The sequence below is a fragment of the Adiantum capillus-veneris genome, chromosome 30, assembly GCF_014529385.1.
Source record: "Adiantum capillus-veneris isolate H3 chromosome 30, ASM1452938v2, whole genome shotgun sequence".
Classification (NCBI taxonomy): domain Eukaryota; kingdom Viridiplantae; phylum Streptophyta; class Polypodiopsida; order Polypodiales; family Pteridaceae; genus Adiantum; species Adiantum capillus-veneris.
In genome coordinates this window covers 89,065,555-89,088,102 of record NC_140960.1, presented here as the reverse complement: position 1 = coordinate 89,088,102, position 22,548 = coordinate 89,065,555, and the positions used below count along the sequence as shown (strand labels likewise).

General features: G+C 43.3%; 1 protein-coding gene across 1 annotated transcript; it reads left to right on the top strand.

Annotated features, from left to right (window-relative positions):
- Positions 1-4,577: 4,577 nt before the first annotated feature.
- Positions 4,578-21,713, top strand: LOC147418370 (polyphenol oxidase F, chloroplastic-like). The gene is made up of 2 exons (XM_086506670.1): positions 4,578-4,735; positions 20,843-21,713. The coding sequence occupies exon 2, from the start codon at positions 20,864-20,866 to the stop codon at positions 21,557-21,559; it is 696 nt and encodes a 231-aa protein (XP_086362796.1). The 5' UTR covers positions 4,578-4,735; positions 20,843-20,863; the 3' UTR covers positions 21,560-21,713.
- Positions 21,714-22,548: the final 835 nt, after the last annotated feature.

Sequence of the window (22,548 nt, the reverse complement as noted above, 5' to 3'; positions counted from 1 at the left end):
CAGTTTTTGAAGGGCTAAGATCCATCTATTTCGGAATGGCTAAAAGCCATCTATTTGTAGTCCATCAATGATTAACTTTAAGGTCAAACAATTCTATCCAGTTGAGTATCCATCAATTCTAATGGACAAGCAAGTGTCTTGCCATTACTGATTTTTTGGGCATTACTTTAGCGCTATATACTTTAAGTGTGAAGATCAAGTTGAGTTTTTGAAAGTCTCAAACTCGTAAATTCTTATCTCTACCAAGGTGTATAGATAAAGAAAGCAATTCAAACGGCACGGTTGCTCACAAAAAAGCACAAGATTTTGGATTTTTGAGTTTAAAAAAGATCCATCTGTGAATACGATTCAAACTTGAGTGGATCTCCTATTTTATCTATAGCACTAAGAGTGTCTATACGAGTACAATTTTGGGGGAAGACCAAGATCGCGATTACTAAATCACTTATTAAGTGTTGATGGTCAATTCTTGGAACCTTCACACTTGCACTTTCAAGGAAAGAAGTCCACAAGTTGCCAAGGGGTAGTGGACAATTTCAACTTCCAAAGTTGACTTCAATTACTATTGGCTGTTGGTTGAGCAGTTTCTCTATAACCTAGATCTAACCAAGGGGTTGGACAATGTAGATTTAACCTAAGGGTTTGGATTGCAAAAGAAACACCCAGGGTTACATGTGAAATACTACTTAAATTTCACTAATTTTCAATCAGTTTTCCTAGGCCTTTGCAGGCCCAAAATTTGGGTAGGTGCCTTCGACTACAGGTAAGTGAACACTATGCTCAACATCCAAGTACACATCTGATTTGGTTTAGTTTCTCTTTTGAACATGTTTTTGTTTACTTTTCCAAGTAGGATGCATAAACTTCTATGTTTTCTTCCATTTTTCTCTTTAAGAGACATGACAAAGTCATGTAAGAGGAAAGTATTTTGGATCATAGTGTCCAATACACCTTCCATCATTATGCAGTTTTGGCACATGTTGTCACATGGGATACAACATGATCTAGGAACTCAAGGGGTTCAGTTTAGCCAGTGTGGAGTAAAGATAACGAGGGTCCCTCTCACTCATGTCGCAAAGTGTTTACAATTATCTCCACACACAAGTACACCTCGTACTTGAAGGATGTTTTTTTTCATAAATCTTTTTTTGAGACATATTCCACATATAGAGAATATGAGTCTCTAAGACTGACACTGGTGCCTATCATATCAATTATGTGTCATGATAAAGTCCCTAGGTGCTGGTCAAATCCGTTTTTTTAGACTATTTTTAGCACTACGTATCAGGAACAATTTCAATGGCCATAAATTATCGGATACTTAGAACCACTCGTTTAGTTACAAGTGTTGTTAAACAACTCTAACTGGTGTTTGTCTTTAGGTCTCTCCCGTGTACAATTTCACCTTGTACCTTTCAAAACCCTCAACATCTAACTCCTCCTTGGCCTGTTGAACTTTGATTATTGTAGAAATACTAGTGTAGTGGAACATCCAATTTAACATAATAAAAACCTCACTATCAACCTCAAAAGCACTTAGCCACCAAATGTTCTTCTCTGACTGTACACTTAAATGTTCAGGGTTTTCTCCCCCCAGTGTGGTATCAAGAGCTCTATTGATGAAGGTTATTGATACCCTCTCAAGTTTTCTATCCTTCACAATTTCACTTTCATCTAATTTGATCACAAGAATGACTTGCCCATTCACCTCAATATGCTAAAAATCAAATAATTTTATTATTTCCATATGTAGAGTTCTTAGGTCAAAGAAAAGATTGTTGAAAGAGTTCAACTTGAGGTCTTTCTTCCTACTAGGATATATGTCATTGATGTGGAAAGGTTCTCCAAGGTTTCTTTGTGATTAGTCTAATGAAACTAAGGACTTGAGGTAAACACAAACTTATAAAGACTAAACTAAGAACTTGAGATAAATACAAACTTAGTCTAGCTAAACTAAGGACCTGGGGTAAACAGAAACTTACAAAGACTATAGCTTCCAAAGATATTGACTTACAAAACAAAAACACCAATTTGAAAAATACACTAGTTTTACCTCATTGCTTTAATTGTTCTGTTGTAGTCTCCACCTCCTCACTCGAGACTCTCAATATTCTTCAAGTTCTTTTATCTTTATCTAAGCCCAAGCTCTGTCCTCTTTCTTCTAGCTATATTCAATAAAATAAATGTAAGTTCTCTACCTTCTCCTTGCTTTCTTGAAGTTGATGATTAATAGAATCCTTGAATTGTTGTAGCAAATTGTTCTCCATCAAAAGAAAGTCCCTTTCTGCTACAAGGTTTGGTGTACATCCTAGTAGTCCTTTCATGCCATCTCCTACAAATCTCATCAATGAAGAAAAGTTCAAAAATGATGGGCTACTTGGTGATGGGGTCTATGGGATACAATCTACCATCCATCCATAGGTCAATGTGCTTCTTCCCCTCTGATCACAATGCTTCAATTGCAGAAGAAGGAGTTTCACAAAGCCTATTTAACATGGAGATGATAGATACATCTCTTAGCAGGATTGATGGCCAAAGCTTGGATATGGGGAAGATGATGGGTTGGAAATGGTGCAAAGAAAGGCGTAGAGAAAGGAAAGAAGGAGCAGGGGAAATTTAAAATTTTGGATCAAAAGAGAAAACAAGTGCTTTGGCAGGGATAATTTTTGGGAAAGGGACACACTTCAAAAAAAATTGAAATTGACACTACATGTGGGGCCCTGAAAAGTGACATCTCGTGCATCCAATAAGAAGGTGGAGTTTTCTACCAAATTTTGGGTTTTTGATTTCTTGTTCACATTTTTCAAAATGAAAAGCATTTTCTCTCTCTCTACCATTTCTTACAAGACAAACAAGTGAAAGGGTCACGATGGCTTTCTAAAACAATAAGAAAGTGATAGAATCATTGGGCTAAGTTTAACTAAAATTATATAAGGTGAAGTAGTGTTCGGGAATGTCTCTTTTATTAAGCAATCGAGTGTCGTGCTCGCAAAGAAGCAAACCAAAAATACTAGCAATTTTTTTGAAATTTGTAGGATTTTTGAACTAAGTTTTGACATCATTTCATCGGTTTTTCTTATCTTTACCATGGTTTGCTCATATATATATATATATGTGTGTGTGTGTGTGTGTGTGTGTGCGCGCGCGCACGCGTATGTATAAATAGATAAATAAATAAATAAATGTACATATATAATAAAAAAATGAAAGTGTCATGACGACTTTCAAAAACAATAAGAAAGTGATAAAATTATTAGGTTGAATTAAATTGGTATCAGTGTTTGGGAAAGGATTACCTCAACTTAGTCTTGAACGGATTGAAAATCGAGACTAGCTAGCTGCAAACCATGGTAAACGTAAGAAAAACCGATGAAATATGTGAGAGAGTCGTCCAAAAATTTTGCAAATCTCAAAATTTTTGCTAGTATTTTCAGTTTTCTTCTATGTGAGGAGGAAACTCGATTAACAACCGCTTAATAAGAGAGACTTTCTCAAACGTTAACACTGATTGGAATCAAGCCATGTGAAGTTGTGAAATGAAAGGTGAAATAAAAAGAACTAATTAATATATGTGTGTGTGTGTATAGAATTTATTAGAATTATGCAAGGTGAAGCTTCACTTTAGCATTCTAAAACAATAGAATGCAAAAAAAAAACATATATGTGTGTGTGTGTAAAATTTACTAAAATTATGCAAGGACTCTCCATCATGCACTGAAAACAATGAAAGTCTCCCTAACCCAACGCAAGGCTAAGGGTTTCTTTTAGAAAGCCAAAAAGAGACCTCAAACTTTCCCAAATGCATGGTCATATAATTGTTCATTGATCCCAAACTTTTGAATCAACAACTTTATAAACATTAAAAAATATCCTTTGTCTTTAATTTAATTTTGACACGAAAACACACTCAACCAAAATAGACTTTTGGCAAGCACTATTGAAAAAGATTTGCAAGAATCTGATTACTTCACTTGGCAAAATATCCTAGGAGAAAGACTTGATAAGTGCATAGTCCTCACGGATGGGAGTATGTCTCTTGAAGAATCTGTGATGCATTTGGCTAGGCTGATCAACTCCTCCCTTGTCCAAGAACTAGGTGAGTCAAAATCGGCAAAAGCACCTCCCAACCTGCCTATATATAGGCCTAGCCTATTCCTATCCAATGCTCCTCTAGGATAGTCTCCGACAAGGCCCTTGTCCTAACATCCAAACCATCTTAAATTTGTTTCCCCAAATATTGCCCCTACCCTCTGCCTTGCCCGCATGGACCTGTGTCTCGCTCCATAGCTACTGCTGCAAGTGGGCCTCCCATCTCACTCGACTGTTGCTCATGCATGCTCGTCTATCTCTTCACCCATCGCCTCGCCAGGCTGCCGACGCTTGCTCATATTAGGCGGAACGGCACTTGCTCAAACTGTCCCGACATTTTTCTGCTCGACATTGCATCAAGGGATCTTGGTGTATTACCTTTCTATTTTGGAATTTTTACAATTGGGTACCCCTACTTGAAAGTAGCGCGCGTCAAATGCTACGTGGAAAACATCGAGCAATTCAATCCAATGGTCAAGGAATTGCCAAAAAGGAGAGGCGTGTAGAACCAAACTAAAAGCCCTTACGTCTGCTTCACAAAGGCTTGTACGAAAACACCATGGCTTCTTGTTTGTCTGTGTATTCGCCAAGTGAATTTGCTGTCGAAAGCTGATCGAGCTCGTAAGGTTGACGATTGCTCGAACAGGTAACCCTTCACTCAGACGCTTCACAACGCTTTAACCAATTGAAATCCTTAATTTTTAAATTTGACCCGCCCACAAAGTGGTAGGACCCAGAAATGCTTGCATAGCCATCCCAAAGAGTCAAGCGTGGCAGTGCTTGCAATTCACCTGACTACCCTGCTTGGAATGCTGAGAAATTCAGAAGAAGCGTGCAACGCAAGATGGGAGTATGTGGAGAGAGAGAGAGAGAGAGAGAGAGAGAGAGAGAGAGAGAGCCCAATAGTGGAAGCAGTTACTCAACGATGACCCTCCAAAGCCCCTCTCAGATTCTGGGTGCCTCCAAATAGGTAATCGAATGATCTTTGTGAACAGTAGTAACCGTCTTGACAACAAGCAGCAAAGATGCTGTAGAAAGTAATTCTAGCAGGACCCTTGGATAGACAATAATGACTACCAGCATGTTCGGTGTGCATTAGATCTTGAACCTGTTCAGCCATACAGACTAGAACTCCACCGCCTATACACCTTACTGGGAGACAACGTATGATGAATAGTCGTGTGTGAGACTCGTGTGACACTGTCGTGCTCATAGGACAGAAGCCAACATAGTATCTGTTGATGGAGGATCATGAAGACGAACAATCCTCGCCTCTTCTTATGCTGCACACAATCTACTAAAGAAGTGCATAGGTGCTCTATCGAGGGAGCTGTATGCTATTGGAGAAACTCCCCGAGGTTGTTGCAATAAGAATACAAGGGGGATAGGCCCTCTAAGACTTTGAATGCAAAAGTGGTATCTATGTTCAGTACATTTTGGAAAAATATTCGAGGGTAGAAATAAGAGGTAGTATGGCTCACGAACTTAAGGCCATTTGCGTGAAGCTCGTGTGGGTATTGCATATCCTTTCATTCCACATGTATAGAAGATGTCGCTTTTGCACCAAATCCAAAAAATCATCACTCCTTTGTGTGTAAAAATTCTGCGCTTGCAATAAGACATCGGGTATGTGCAAGAGGTACAAGCCCCATTGCACTATAAAGCGCGGGTCATGAGGTAGTCACAACACCTCTCAGCTAGGATTATCAATTCAACGTATCTACCTAAGCATAGGTGCTATGGTAGTTAGCTTTCTAAACGAGAATCTACTATCTCCATCAAGACCAATAGAACATGTACAATATCACGAGGCTGTGGCAACCACCAACCATAGTGGTTGGTTTCGTTCTCCTGATTTTTGTTTAATTTTTGGGACCCTCTTTTTGAAGTCACAAATGGCCGGACATTGTGTGGCCAGTGTGAAACGGCCGATGACTGAGAGTTTCACCCACATTCAAGAAGGGCAGGTCGCCACGAGATGGTCGGGCTAGTCGGCATTGAAATCCGAGCAGTAGAAGGGGGTCTAGGCTCAGTTCAAAGTCATTTAGGCCCCTTGCTACACTTTATTAGTCGATGGGTACTAGGAATTGAACTCAAAAGAGGCAAACTGGACACATGGTGACTCTAGGTGATTTTGCTAGTTCTGCATGAAGAGCCCCCGGCCCAATTTAAGAGCGGAGACTGATTTTTGCTTCACAAGTGGCTGCAGTGTGTGTGAGTAGTGGGTGCAAGTGATCACAACTTTAATGGAAAGCTTGCCTTCTTCCTTGTCTCATGTAGCGCGATGATTTGCTCTTGTGCATCTCTCTTCCCTTTGCATATATGGTAATGCCCCACTGGTTGGGCTTCTTAGATGACCATGTGCAATTCTCGGGTGTTATGCACGTTTGCCAAGGCAAGAGCCTTCTGTACAGGAACCGGATTAGCTAGTTGCTAATCCCCCACAGGTATGCACAGTTCCATTGCGAAGAATTGCGAAACCGGAGAGTTTTCTAGCGTAAAAGCTCGTCCAATTCAAAATGGAACTGTCCCATTGCGTGCGGGAGCACCCGAGACACGCGTAGACGCGTTCACTTTGCCCAAATCGATCCACAACAGAAAATTACAGCCCGCTGTGTTTTTCTGCAGGTTTAGGGTTTCGTACCTAAACTACATGACATTGCTAGGGGATCCTCAGGATGCTTAAATAGGGCTTTGGGCACCTGATAGTGACAAAACAGCGAATTACAGCATGCTGAAATTGACCTGCAGCTCATCGGAAAGCTGCCAAACCGCAAGGGAAAGTGTCCTTGATGTGTACTTTTGACCTACGCGGGTTTTTGCATCGTTTTGCTAGGGAGATTGGGTCAAAATCTTGCAATTATAGCCATGGACAGGTTTGGACAGCTTGGTGAGAGCTAGGTGAAAGTGTTCGGGTCGTCTATTTGCAATAAGAATAAAGAAATACTGGAAAGGGCACCAGTCTTTGGGGCCTACAGGGTGTCACTGTCTGCTTCGAAGCACTCTAGCTCCTTGTCCGTGTGTTGTTTGAAGTGTAATTTCTAGTCACGAGCTTATTTGTGAAGTTTCTCTGTGTTGTAAAATTCAAGTAAAGAATCGGGTGGAGGCTAAAGTCTATTGCCCTATGGGTTGTTTCATGGTGGATAGAATCACTTTGTCCTTATAGAGTGAGCCTTGGTTCGTTTGCGGCGAAGACAGAGAGTACAAAAACATGGAATTACACTATGGCTGATAGGACAAACGACACCAGGGAAGAGGGTTGCTCTTCACAGGACAAACAAGCTGTTCCTCCTCCAATGTTCGAGCGTAGCGAGAGTTCACGACCACCCCTGTTTGTACCTTTTGTTGACTTGAATGCTCCACAAGGTCAAGGGTATATGACTGGGCAATTAGACGAGGATGCGTTCAAGACACAGTTGGTTGCTGCTGTGAATGTGTTTTCTCTATAGGTTTATGGAATTTTTGCAAGCGCCACCAGTGTCACAGCAGACAAGGCAACTGTCTCATGCAGGAGAGCCTATTGTGTCACGTGCGCATCTAACCCTATGTGCATGTGAACAAGCTACTTCATGACAAGGGTTCAGTTAGCTTAGGAAGTGTTCTGGCACCTTTGTGAGTGTTAGCAGACCGTGCATGTCGAGACACTTAGAGTAGTTGCATTTCCTTTGGTTGCACACAACATGATCATCAGATTACAGTCAGTACCCATCAGGAGCATTTTACAGTGCATAGAATTTATTTTTCCCATTTTAGCCATTTTTCACTTACTATTATTAAGTGACTTTGCTGGGAAACTGGGTAGGGCAAATTGACTAAGGCAATATATAAGAAAACCTAGCGCTAGCACTTTCTGGCAGAAGAGGCAGCAGGGACTTAGTGTTTGGCAGTGCACCTTCTCAGCAAGACCCCCGGCGGAACAACCTAGCGTTTTCAGCCATCCAGAAAAACTCAACGTTTTCAGCATTTGCAGATCAGTCCCAGGTTTTGCAGATTGCAGATCATGCCTGACGACAGCAGATCACAGCAGATTCCTTAGCGTTTTTGCAGCAAGACAACAAATCAGCCTAGCGTTTTTGGAACAACAAATCAGCCTAGCGTTTTGCAGATTCTCGGCGACAGGAGCATCATTGCATCAGCGTTTTGCATTTCCAGCAATCAGATTCCGTACCGTAGTCCCCAAACGGCGCAGATCTCCCGCAGTAGATCCTTGCCTCACGGTCAGATCAGCCAGCGTTTGTAGATTCAGCCGACTATTCGTAGATTTCAGCATCTGCCTTTTCAGCGCGTCGTCGTCGCATCGTATCGTCGTTGACATCGTCGGCAAGACCATTGCATTCAGACCATTGTAGAGATTTGTGCAATCAATAGTAGACTGCTCTTGCCTTAGAGAAGTGGGGCCCTTGGAGGACGGTTTGACAACATTCTGGCGTCGTATTCTTCTCTCTCTATCTCTCAATCTCAGCACCTTCATTCACACTGTTTACCACTTTGTTTGTGATCATTTGCACTCTCTCACGAAAGGAACGGAAGGCTCTCCCTTCCATATGTAAAAGGAACTCTTGAGCACAGTTCAGAGCACTCATCTTGAGCAAAGTTCAACATTCATTTCCGCTCTACCTTACATGTCGAGGCTTAAGCCCAGGTCCCTTGTGCGTCTGTAACAAACTGCTGACGTGTCAAAGCCCTGAAGAATGGAGTCAACTTGCACATGCCGGCCGAGGGGCCTAAACTCTAAGAGAACAAGTAATAGAAGAAGAAGTCCTACCAACTTATGGGGACCCAGTTTGATGGGGCCCCAGTGACATAAAGGATTAAAATAAAGCAGGACCCACACACACACTAAAGGAAATTGCGTGGAACTGATGATGTGGCAGGTTTTTCCAAAAATTACGCTGATTGATGACGTGGCAGGCTGTACGGATTTTCGCGTTTTGCGTTGGCTGATGACGTGGCAGGTTGTACGGATTTTCGTGATTTACGTTGGTAGCTTTTTGGCTTTGCTTTTGGACCAGATGCTTTTGAGTTTGAAGGCTTTTTTACTGTAAACAGCCTTTGGGGCCTAGGGCCTTTAAATATGAGGTTTGGGCTCATTCTCTGGCATGCTTCTTGGAGAAGGTGCAGAGTCTAAAGTACCGGCTTGTACGGTGTTGATGCAATATAAAGAAATACCGAAAGGGGCGCCAAGGTTTGAGGCCAATGCTCTCTGGGGTGGAATTCCGCTACTCCGTGTCGCATGTCGTCTCTCTCTCTCTCTCTCAGTTCAATTGTTATTGAAGTGCTAAAAGTCTGTTCAGTCTGTTCGTTTCTATTGGCACGTGGTGCCCGTCTTATGACAGTGGTATCAGAGCATTAGGCGTATGCTTTTCTGAAAGCATACCGGTGCCACGAAAGAGCAAACAGAGCAATCTAGAGACTTCTGGAATTTATTCGAGGTATCTTCGCCCTCCAACCCGGACTTATTAGCCACTCCCACCTTTACTTCATCGCGCATTGTGCGCGCTCGCGTCTCCACCGCTCATGTCTTTCAGGGCATAAGCCATTGAGATCACTTGCAAGAGAAGGATCCAAGATTTGTTTCGAGCTACTGTTTTTCTCAGAGACAGTACCATGCAGATGTCTATAGCTACCAACACTTCCAAGGACTTTGGTAAGCTTTCAAGAAAATTTTACCCGAAGCTATATGGTTTCTGACATCTTCCTTCGGAGTGCAACTTCTGGCTGAGTGGGGTATCCTGAAAAGCTTGCCATGGAAACCTTAGCAGATTATAACTTGAAATTTCTCGACATCTCTCGGTAGATGTCTCTTCACGATCAGATGACTTTGGAGATCGAGTGCGATCGCTATCTTGGGACTACCATCGCTGCCAACGAAAACACTGTTTGTCCAAGAGCTGATGGACCTTGTTGTGCTCGGCTATGACCTTATGGAATGAACCTAACCCTAATTTTTGGTGCATGTTTTAGGATGGAAAGTCAGTCGACTTTTCAAGCTCGATCGATGTCGAGATTGCTTTTTAAGTTTGAGTTTTGTTTGAACTTGTTTGGTGATCCTGTTTGGAATGTGTTTGAAATGGATGGTATCTGTTTTGGACCTGTCTTGGTGCTGATTTGAAATGTTTGACTCTGGTTTTAATACTGGTTTCATTGATTGGTGATTTTACTCCTGGGTGGAGAAGTGAGAAATACTGTTTTGGTATTGTTTGAACCTCGGAACGACGCAGGCCGATGCCCGAGGAGCGTTTGGTTGTATGGTTGTATAGTAATGGTTGTTGTGACTCCCTGCCCGGACCTGGATGGTTATGCGGGAGGAGTATTAAGAAGTGTGAGTAGTGGTTACTCTCAGCACCTCTTAACGACTCAGACTGCGGTCTGGGGGGCGTTTGGTTGTAAAAGCCCTCTATATCTCCCGGCCCGGACCTTTTTAGGTTATGCGGGAGGAGTGATGAGGGAGTCGTCGAATATCTTTCGGCCCGGACCTTGTTAGGTTATGCAGGAGGAGTGTTCATCGACGACTTTATGTTTCTAGGCCTTGTAACACGCATATGGGAGCATTTGTCTTGCATTGTGATGTGCCAACCACTGAATATTGCTAATTGGATGAGAATTCCTGAATATGTAATTTTAGTGCATCAAGACACCCGTGGTAGATTAGTATGGTCTGTGTGTGATAGCTAATTTTATTACGCCGGAATATCAAGAGTTCCGATCTGGACGGAAGGAGAAGCTAACTCCTTGATCAAAAGAGCCGAAAGGAGAAGCTAACTCCTTAACAAAAATAGCAAACTGATTGTCCCTCGGAATGACCCTCAGAAATTTTTGAGCTAACTTAGTTATTTTGCAGATATGCTGTAATCGACAACTTGGGGGCATTGGAGAAGCCGAAAGCTTACAAAGAAGGTGGTGCAGCTGTAAAGTTCAGTACTTTCAGTGGCTTTGAGGATAAAGCAAAGGCTCTCACTTTCCTCTAGCAGTTTGATACAACTTATGCAAGAGGGAAGTTTACAAAGGCCTCTAAAGTAAGAAAAGTTGCCACTTTCTTAAAGGACAATGCGCTTACATGGTGGACGACATTGTTAATGCAAGGACAGGCACCTGCCACTTGGGTTTACTTCAAGCAAATGTTTGCATCTGCTTGGCTGTCAAATGAATTTGAAGAAGCCGATGTCATGACAGTTTGGCACCGGCTTACTTCGGCTACATGCAAGAGCTTGCTGGAGTACAATCGGAGGTTTTGTAAAGCGTTACTCTCAGTGACCTCCTATAGATTTGTGCCATTGACAGAGCAGATATAGAAGTATTGCTGTGGGCTGCCTAAAGGGCTTCGTGATTACTGTACCGAGAACAGAGTGGCTACCCTCACTCAGCTAATGGAAGTTGCTAACATTGGTCTTGCCTTGTTGAAAGGAGAGGACAGTGGGTTTCCGAGCAACGACAAAGGAGGGCAGCAAAAGAAAAATTCAGCGAAGAAGCCCTTTGTGAAAACAGCTTGTGAAGTGTCACAGGGGTCAGAAAAGGCCACCAAGGACAAGGTTTTAGCCGGGACTTCTGGAGCGTAGGCAAAGAAACAGAAAAGGAGGCCTTTTGTGCGGAAGTCGCTCGAGGAAAAGAAGGTCCTAATGGCTGAAAATAAATGCTTTATTTGCGAGCAGCCTTGTCACTTTGCTACCAATTGTCCACAAAGGAAAAGACCAGCTGACTCAGATGATAAAGAAGACCAGAAAGGCAAGAAGCCTAAACCCACGGCAGGTTTGGTGCCAGATATGGTGGGTGATAGGCCCAGTACAGATATGAATGAGTTATGCAGGACTTGGGGTAAAGCTAGGGATCAGACAACACTCATCTTCTTTGATCCAGGTGCCAAAGCCAACTTTATCTCACCAGAGTTAGCTATGAAGCTGGGCATCAGAGTTGAAGAGATGGGGTACACAGCACAGGCAGGGTTGGCATGGCCTGGCCACTCAGAGTGTGTTACTCCCATTATTGGAAAGCTGCGTCTGCATATTCAGTCGTATGTGGACACAGAAGAGTTCTACATCATGCCGTTGGAAGGATGTGATGCCTTGTTGGGGATCCCGTGGATGTTCCGAGTGCATGGAGTCTTGGATGCCTACAACAAAAAGATCACTGTATAGCATAGGGACAAAACTCACATCTTGGATGTAAAGCTGAAAGGAGAGTCAGTCCCTATTGGATGTGCTTCTGCTATCACTCCTGTAGTAAAGAATCATCTTTTTGTGTATTTGATTTTGCATGTGATGTCTCAGATAGTGATCAACCAAATTTATCTGTGTTAGATAAAGGAAGGTCAGCATTTTTGCAAAAGTTTAGTGATTGTTTTTTTGATTCATTACCGTCGCAATTGTCGCCAGAGAGACCTGAGGACCATCGGATAGATTTGGTGCCAGCGTGTAGCCTACCAAATAGACCTCCCTACAGGGTTAGCGCGGTGCAGCAGAAAGAGATTATGGGCTAGGTTGAGGAGTTATTAGAGAAGGGGCTGTCACAAGATGGGGCACCACGTGCCAATAGAAAAGAACAGACTGAACAGACCTTTAGCACTTCAATAACAACTGAACTGAAAGAGAGAGAGACGACACACGACACGGAGTGGCGGAATTCCACCCAAGAGAGTATTGGCCCCAAACCTTGGCGTCCCTTTCGGTATTTCTTTATATTGCATCAACAAAGTACAAGTCGGTACTCCAGACTTTGCACCTTCTCCAGGAAGCATGCCAGAGAATGAGCCCTAACCTCATATTTAAAGACCCTTGGCCTAAAAAGCAATTACAGTGAAAAGCCTTCAAAACTCAAAAGCATTTGGTCTAAAAGCAAAGCCAAAAAACTGCCAGCGTAAATCACGGAAATCCGTACAGCCTGCCACATCATTAGCCAACGCAAAACGCGGAAATCTGTCCTTAGGGTTAGGGTTAGGGTTAGGGTTTTTGCAGTTTTAGGGTTTTTGGCAGCAAAATTAGGGTTTGCAGGTTTTAGGGTTAGGGTTTCCAGAATTAGGGTTTCAGCAGTTAGGGTATTTGGCAACAAAATTAGGGTTTGCAGGTTTTAGGGTTAGGTTTTCCAGAATTAGGGTTTCAGCAGTTAGGTTTTTTGGCAGAAATTAGGGTTAGGGTTTTTGCTCTCGGGCAACAACGTCATCACTTTGTGACACTTCTTCTGTTACTTGTTCTTCTTAGGATTTAGGCCCCTCGGCCGGTAGCTCCGTTCTTCAGTAGGTCGACACGTCAGCAGTTTGTTACATCTCCCCTTCTTGAAAGAGAGTAATCGTCCTCGATTACAACATATCTGCAAAACAACTCAAGTTAGCTCGAAAATTTTCGAGGGACATTCCGAGGGACAATCAGTTTGCTCTTTTTATTAAGGAGTTAACTTCTCCTTTCTGCTCTTTTGATCAAGGAGTTAGCTTCTCCTTTCGGCTATTTTGATCAAGGAGTTAGCTTCTCCTTTCTGCTCTTTTGATCAAGGAGTTAGCTTCTCCTTTCGGCTGTTTTGATCAAGGAGTTAGCTTCTCCTTTCTTCTCTTTTGATCAAGGAGTTAGCTTCTTCTTTCGTCTAGATCGGAACTCTTGATATTCCGGCGTAGTAAAATTAGCCATCACACCAAGACGGTACTGATCTTCCACGGGTGTCTTGATGCACTAAAATTACATACCCAAGCAATCTCATCCAATTAGGAATATTCAGTAATTGGCACATTACAATGCAACACAAATGCTGACATATGCATGTTATAAGACACAACAAACAGCGCCGCTAAGCACTCCCCCGAGACAAACGGTCTGCGGTATGAAGCTACTCAACGACTACCTCGTCACTCCCCCCACAAATAACCTAAAGAGGTCCGGGCCATGAGCTCAGAGGATTGTACAACCAAACACTCCCCAGACCACAGTCTGCGTCGCTTGGAGGTTCAAGCATACAGCCAAACGCTCCCCAGGCATCAGCTTGCGTCGTTCGGAGGTTTTCTAGCATACAACGGAAACGCTTCCCATGCATCGGCCTTCGTCGTTCCAAGGTTTTCAAACATACAACGAAACGCTCCCCAGGCATCGGCCTGCGTCGTTCCAAGGTTCAAACAATACCAAAACAGTATTTCTCACTTCTCCACCTTGGAGTAAAATCACCAATCATTGAAACCAGTATCAAACCAGAGTCAAACAATTCAAATCGGCACCAAAACAGGTTCAAAACAGATACCATCCATTTCAAACAAATTCCAAACAGGATCATCAAACAAGATCAAACGGAACTCAAACTTAAAAAGCAATCTCGACATCAGTCGAGCTCGAAAAGTCGATTGACTTTCCATCTTGAAACCTGCACCAAAATTTAGGGTTAGGTTCCTTCCATGAGGTCGTAGCCGAGCACAGCATGGTCCATCAGCTCTTGGACAGACAGTGTTTCTTTGGCGGCGATGGTAGTCCCAAGAGATAGCAATCACACCAAACCTCCAAGGTTATCAACTCGAGAAGAGACATCTACTGAGAGATGTCGAGAAATTTCAAGATATAATCTGCTAGGGTTTCCATGGCAAGCATTGAGGATATCCCACTCTGCCAGAAGTTGCACTCTGAAGGAACATGTCAGAAACCTTATAACTTTGGGCAAAAAAATTTCTTGAAAGCTTGCCAAGTCCTTGGAAGTGTGCGGCTTGGTAGCTATAGACATCAACATCTGCATGGCACTGTCTCTGTAAAAAGAAGCAGCTCGAAACAAATCTTGGATCCTTCTCTTGCAAGTGATCTTAATGGCTTATGCCCTGTAAGACATGAGCGGTGAAGACGGGAGCGTGCCCGATGCGCGATGAAGTAAGGGTGGGAGTGGCTAATAAGTCCGGGGTGGCTAATAAGTCCGGGTTGGGGGGCGAAGATACCTCAAATCAAAATTTAATAGCTCTGTCTGCTCTTTTGTAGAACCGGTATGCTTTTAGAAAAGCACACGCCTGATGCTTTGATACCACTGTCACAAGACGGGGCACCACGTGCCAATAGAAAAGAACAGACTGAACAGACCTTTAGCACTTCAATAACAATTGAACTGAAAGAGAGAGAGACGACACACGACACGGAGTGGCGGAATTCCACCCTAGAGAGTATTGGCCCCAAACCTTGGAGTCCCTTTCAGTATTTCTTTATATTGCATCAACAAAGTACAAGCCGGTACTCCAGACTCTGCACCTTCTCCAAGAAGCATGTCAGAGAATGAGCCCTAACCTCATATTTAAAGGCCCTTTGCCTAAAAAGCAATTACAGTGAAAAACCTTCAAAACTCAAAAGCATCTGGTCCAAAAGCAAAGCCAAAAACTGCCAGCGTAAATCACGGAAATCCGTACAGCCTGCCATGTCATCAGCCAGCGCAAAACGTGGAAATCTGCCCTTAGGGTTAGGGTTTTTGCGGTTTTAGGGTTTCTGGCAGCTGAATTAGGGTTTGCAGGTTTTAGGGTTAGGGTTTTCAGAATTAGGGTTTCAGCAGTTAGGGTTTCTGGCAGCAGAATGGGTTTGCAGGTTTTAGGGTTAGGGTTTCCAGAATTAGGGTTTCAGCAGTTAGGGTTTTTGGCAGAAATTAGGGTTAGGGTTTCTGCTCTCGGGCAACCACGTCATCACTTTGTGACACTTCTTCTGTTACTTGTTCTTCTTAGGGTTTAGGCCCCTTGGCCGGTAGCTCCATTCTGCAGTAGGTCGACACGTCAGCAGTTTGTTACAGGCTGATTCAGCCTAGTTCTTCACCCTTTTGCTCCCCAGTGCTCCTAGTGAAGAAGAAGGATGGCTCATGGTGCATGTGTATTGATTACCGTTCGTTGAATAAGAATACCATCAAGAATAGGTTTCCAATTCCTAGAATTGATGATATTCTCGATCGTTTAGAGGGTGCTGCAATTTTCAGCAGGATAGACCTAAAGAGTGCGTACCATCATATTCGTATAAGGCCAGAGGATGTGCACAGGACTGTGTTTAGAACGACATTTGGTCTTTATGAGTTTCTAGTGATGCCGTTTGGGCTAACAAATGCTTTGCCATGTTCAACAGAATGATGAACCGGATTTTCCGCTCGCATCAACAGTTTGTTGGGACGTTCTTCGACGACATGATAGTGTATTTGAAGAATGAAGAGGAGCATAGGCGTCACTTGACCATTGTGTTCGAAGAGCTGCGCAGTTACAGGTTACTTGTCAATCCTAAGAAAAGTGAATTCTTCCTGGAGAAGATCCACTTTCTTGGCCACATAGTCTCAAAGGATGGTGTTAGAATGGATCCCGCAAAGGTCGAAGCTATCAAGACATGGCCAAACTTGAAGACTGTGCATGATGTCAGAAGCTTCTTGGGATTGTGTTCCTACTATAGAAGGTTTATCAGGAATTTTGCAGAGATGGCATCGCGTCTTCACGCTTTGCAAAAGAAAGAGGTCACTTTCAGATAGACCCAAAAAGAGATTTCAGCTTTTAGTCTCTTAAAGGAAAAGTTGACTTCAGATCCAGTAATTGTTTTGCCAGACCTCAGGAAGTCATTTGTGGTCCAGTGTGATGCGTGTGGCAGTAGCATCCGAGCAGTGCTAATGTAAGACGGACGGGTAGTAGCTTATGAAAGCTGAATTTTGCGAGGGCCAGAGAAGACTATGCAAGTCTATGAGAAAGAGCTCTCGGCTGTGATTCATGTGCTTTCTAGCTGGAAGCACTACCTCTTAGGTGCTGATTTTGTTGTCCAAACAGATCATCAGACCTTGCGATACTTCTTGACACGGTCAAAGTTATCCGAAAAGCATATGCGATGGGCAAACATTCTTTCCATGTTCCACTTCCAGATTATGCATGTGGAAGGCAAGAAGAATGTTGTGGCTGATGCATTATCAAGAAAGCCACAAATTTCAGCTGTGTCAATTCCTTATCATCATGAGCTAGATGACATGAAGGAGCAGTATACTGCTGATGAAGATTTTGCAAGGATCTTTGAACAGTTACAAGAGGGGCAACATCACGAGCACTATCTCCTCAGAGATTGTTATATGATGATGCATGGCAGACTGTGTCACAAGGCCACTGCGACATAAGGTCATAGAAGAGAGTCATGTCCCACCGTATGCAGGGCATCGTGGTATTGATGCGACAGTCAAAGCGGTAGAGACATTCTTCTATTGGCCTACCTTGAGGAGAGATATGGATGCCTTTGTGCGAGCATGCTTAATTTGCCAAAAGGTCAAGTTTGATAGGCAAAAGGGCACCAGGGCTGTTACAGCCACTACCGATTCCGGATAAGCCATGGGAAAGCATTGCTATGGACTTTATCTTTGATCTTCCAAGAATGCCAACAGGGAATGATGGTATATGGACCATTATCTGCAGGTTCAGCAAGCAGGCCCATTTTATCCCTGTCAAGAAGAAGATAAAATCTAATCAGATGGCACGCTTGTTTATGTACGATGTGTTTAAGTACCATGGTATGCCACAATCGATTATCAGTGATCGTGATCCTCGTATGACCAGTTTGTTATGGAGAGGATTGTTTGAGAACATGGGCACTACGCTGAAGTTCTCGTCTTCGTTTCATCCACAAACTGATGGACAGTCAGAGGAGGCTAATTCTACTGTCTTAGATCTGCTGAAATGCTATGTGTCAGATAATAAGGGCAAGTGGGAACAGTATTTGCCTATGCTTGAGTATGCGTACAATAATACGGTGCATTCGTCTACTTTTGAGATTGTTGAAAGCGACAAAAAAGTTCCTCCCATTTTGCATACAAAGGACAAGATCTTTGAGGCAGATCGATATGTTGAGAACATGGATGAGATGTATAAGAAAATTAAAGTTGTCTTAGAGACGACTCAGGCAAAACAGAGAAAGGTTGCTGATCGTCACCGTCGTGAATTGCTGTGATCACTTGGTGATTCGGTTCTGTTAAGGTTCGAAAAGGCAGGTTAAAGAAAATGAAGGGCAAGGAACGGCTGTTTCCTAAGCTCAGTATGCGTTACTATGGGCCTTTTCAAGTGCTTGACAAGATCAACGATGTGGCTTACAGGCTCAAATTGCCTGATGCGTGGAAGATTTATAATGCGTTTTACGTGAGCTGTTTACTATGTCACGAGGACGTGGCAATTGCGAACCTTAGTTGTTGGTTTCTTTCCAATGATTTTTGTTTTATTTTTGAGACCCTCTTTTGGAAGTAGCAAACGGTCAGACATTGTATGGTTAATGTGAAGGGTAGTTTCGCCCGCAGACGGGAAGTGGTCGGCACTGGAATTCGTATAGTAAGAGGATGTCTAGGCTCAGAGCAAGATCATGTAGGTCCCCTCGTAGCACTTAGCAAGTTGTGGATACTAGGAAGTGAATTCAATAAAGACACAAAGTCAAGGTGGGACTACCAACAGAAAGTATCCAACAGTTGGGCCACATTGCACTTTTTGGATGCGATCCCAATGAGGATAGATGGTCAGATGACCAATGGGAGCCCAACGGAATCATTTCCTAGCTATTTTGGGCCGTGAAATGTGTTCGCGTCATTACCTCCGGTATGACTAGGGGAACATTTTACAACTCTGCCGCGAAGTCAACTGGGCAACCAGTTGGGAGATTTTTAAGCGGCAAACCCGAAACGGGAAAATGCTTGTAAATGTGCCAAGTGGCAGATTTTCATGGACTTGCCTCTTACAAAAAAATGGACGCTGACTGGGAGAGGCCTCATTTTGGTTTTTGTCACAGGTTAAGAGCTAGGGAGTGCTCTCTTTTCCTCTTATGTACAGTGTGCTGCTAAGAGTGATGCCCTGCACGCTACACACTGCTCTCTCTCTCCCCTACGTGCAGTTATCTGATGCCCCACAAGAGGGCACTTCATTTGACTGATGTACAACTGTGTGGGTTCATGCTTTTGTGCTGAGGCAAGAGCCTCCTTGAGCAGGAACAGGGGTAGCTAGCTGCTACTCCAAAGCAGACATTGGTGAGGGTCATAACCTCATTGTACAAGTGCAAATTCAACGCTGTGTATGCGCAGAAAATTGACTGTTTTTCAGCCATACAGACGCCATAACCCTTGGGAATCGTGCCTCACTGGCAGAGGACAGCTAGGGGACTGTTTGGGGTTGAAAACAGGGCTAAAAGTAGTAAATACAGCCAGCTGAATTTACTGTTTTTGGGCTGGAATCAGAGAGTATACGCCAGTGGAAGTGAGTTCTAGCAGGGGAATTGGTTTCGCGCAAGTTTTGGGGCTGTTATGTTGCCAAAATTTGGCCAAATCAGCTAGAGGGATATAGGTGTGAGAGAGAGAGAGAGAGAGACTTCGAAAGATCGCAGGAGAAGATGCTGGGGCATGAAGCCCATCCTCGTGACTCCCACTGGAGTGTCACTATACGGACATAGTGGGTGCTAGTGGGCTGCCTATATAAGGCACAAAGGCATAGGTTGGCATTCTAGTAAAATACCCCCATGACCTAGAAAAGAAAATGCAGGAAACTAACCTTAATCATAGGGCGCCCAAGAAAAGGGGGAAAGCAGACTAGGTCCAAATTGGTTCGACCGGCCAAAGTGGCACGGCTAGGACCTCTAGCAGCCTAAATGCAAATGCATGGGTGGCAAGCTTGGTGCACAGTAGCCAAATACAAGTATTCCCTAACCCTAGATGAAGCAGTAGAGTGGTATAACTCTTAACACCTGCTCTTAGTGCTTGATGCAGCATGCTAAACAAACCGTTAGAAGCTGAAGTTGTGAGGCCTCGAATGAAGATGTCGCTGCAAAAAAGCTCCAAGTAGATGCCATCACGAGCAGCGTAGGGAAATGGTTACTTCGGCACTACTAAGTGTGTGTACCGCTCGTCCCGAACTGTGTATAGACTCAACATTCATAGGAGTGCTGAAAGGTTTGCAAATGTCCAATCCTGAAGAAGATCGGGGGTCACTCCATTTGAAGAAAAGGAGTAGCTGCAATCCATGAAGGCCAGCATCTGACCTGCAAAATCTCCAGGAAGGTCAAATTGAGAAGTTTGCACTGCAAAACTCGACCGTATGCTGCAGCAGTCACCGAAAGATTGCACGCATCACCAGCAAATGGTGTTTTGTCAGTACGTAGAGTGGCCTCCAAGTGAGGGAGAGAGCCCAACTAAGCAACCAGCTTGTTATGATCCTCAACAAAACCAAGCAATCCCTGCTATGGTTGTCCTCTGACAGCTAGACCAAGGTGTCTGTGCCGAAGTCGCCTCTGAGAAGAGGGGTAGCTAGACTAAGTAGTCTGTACTGCAGTGTTGCATAGAAACACGTTTCATATCCATATGAAACTTACGAAACGTTTTTTTCATATGAAACGCATTTCTTATACCTTAACCCTACTTCACTTGAAAAGGGTTTCTCTTGTAGAAATTTGTACCGAATCATTTAGTACCTTTTGGAGAGTCACATCGTTCTATTTGACTGCACATTGGCTGATAGCTTAGATATCTTTTTTCTATGCTGTATTGGTGGAGATTGTAGTTTGTGGCATGCTTTAGCTGTGAACTTGTGTTAGCTTGAATCTTGAAATTACTAGATTGGTAGTTCGGAGTTTTCTCGGAGTTATTAACTGCAATATGGGTGGAAGGGGTGCTTTTCTGCATTCGAATACGTATATTTAGTAGTAGTGGTTGGTGAACGGCGATGAGTAAGGTTTTCATTTTAGGGATCTTGTAAAGATTTTTCTTGAAGCAGCAGTTTGTGTGAAACGTTCATTGAAGGAGCTGAGTGCTATTCAATAATTCTGGATAATTGAAAGGATGGCACTTGCAGGCTGGCATTGGACGTGCAGAGATGTTCCTCAATTGTTTAAATCAGAAACTGGCAAAGATGAAAGATGCAGATTTTTCCATGAATGGGTCGGTGCGATGTCGTCGGCCACATTATCAGGCAATGCAGTGGACAAATATCAAAGCCAATGCTAGTCATGGGGGTGGAGCTTCTGTAAGGCGGGTTTTGCTGTTCCAAATGCTGGCAGTGTTTGGAACAATGCTATGCATGAATCCAATTGTAGTTGATGGTTTGGCAAGAGCACACGAGCAAAGAAGCTTTTTGCTTTTTGATCCCAGTAAAGTTTCTAGTGACGAAGTGGTTTTGCAAGGGTTGCCTTACACAGCAAACTTAGGGAGGCCAAGTACGAGTCCTGAGCTGCGGTTGAAAGATGATGAGCTGGAAGAAATTCTTTCTGTGAAACTCAAGCTGCTACGCAGCAAGGCATCAGCATTTCGCATCTTCATCAACTTACCTGATGCCAACGAGAAGACTCCGGTCACATGCGCCGAGTTCAGTGGATCATATTTCCATGAGCCTAGAAGAGTTAAGAGCCCTGACTATGAATTGCAGGTTACAACTTTTCGGATAGGTATCAGTGACATCATAAAGGATCTGGGGTTGTGGGATCACCCAAGTATTCTTGTCACGTTTGTGCCTTGCGGGGTTGACAAAGGACTTCCTGTTGCGCTTGAAAGTATGAGAATCGAATTGGAGTGATGATCATGGGAGCCATGATATACGCACATGCTGGCTCCTATGGTGCTTTATGTATATTCTTTGACGAGAATGAGGATCATGTGGAAACATTGTATGTATTATTTGGATTTAATTGTATATATTATATGATATAATTCTGTACAGTTTTGTAGTCTCGGCTTCTCTGCTTCACAGGAGGTAGTTCATCTGACTTGCTTATGATCATGGAAGTAAAAATGTTCTTGAAGAAAACATTTCAAATACTAAAAGGGAACCTCTCTCTCTCTCTCTCTCTCTCTCTCTCTCTCTCTCTCTCTCATGAGTTTTTTTACAGTGCCAATGTATCACAGCTTGAGAGAACTCCGGGGGGGTCAGTTTTAATATATAACGCCACATATGTTGCCCCCAACTACAAAACCATCTTTCCCAAACAAGGAAATTACACCCATTGTTATATGCTCGAGCCCATAGCCTTGGGGTGTGACCTGCACTAATGCCACTGTCGGGCTCAGCTCTCATCCTCTATGACATGATGGGGCACCAGCGAGGAATCCCATCAACTATGCACTCAACAAGTTTGCAAGTTTGAGTATCACACATGATTGGGTGCTCAGCTTTTGATCACATTAGAGCTTGCTTCCCCCACATTTTCAGCCATGAGATCTCCCCACACACATTCACTTATTTCCACAATTTTTAAGCATCAAGAATCCTTAACATACCTTTCTTTTGGTGCCGTCTATATAGGTCATATTTGACCTTTGAGAATATTTATGAAATCTCTCTCAGAGAGAATGCCTTGCTCTAATGAATGCTTTCCAAACATAGTGAATTCCCATATGGTTGTTGTCTGCCATCCCATGAAAGATGATTAGTAACGGCTTTCCAAGCAAAGAGCAAAGTGAAGGGGACATAGCAACTAGGAATATGGGCATCCATCTTGTCGAGCACAATCTCCCAGAGGGAAGTTTGCCAGTGGCCAAAGGCAAAAGTGCTAGCATGCTGACATA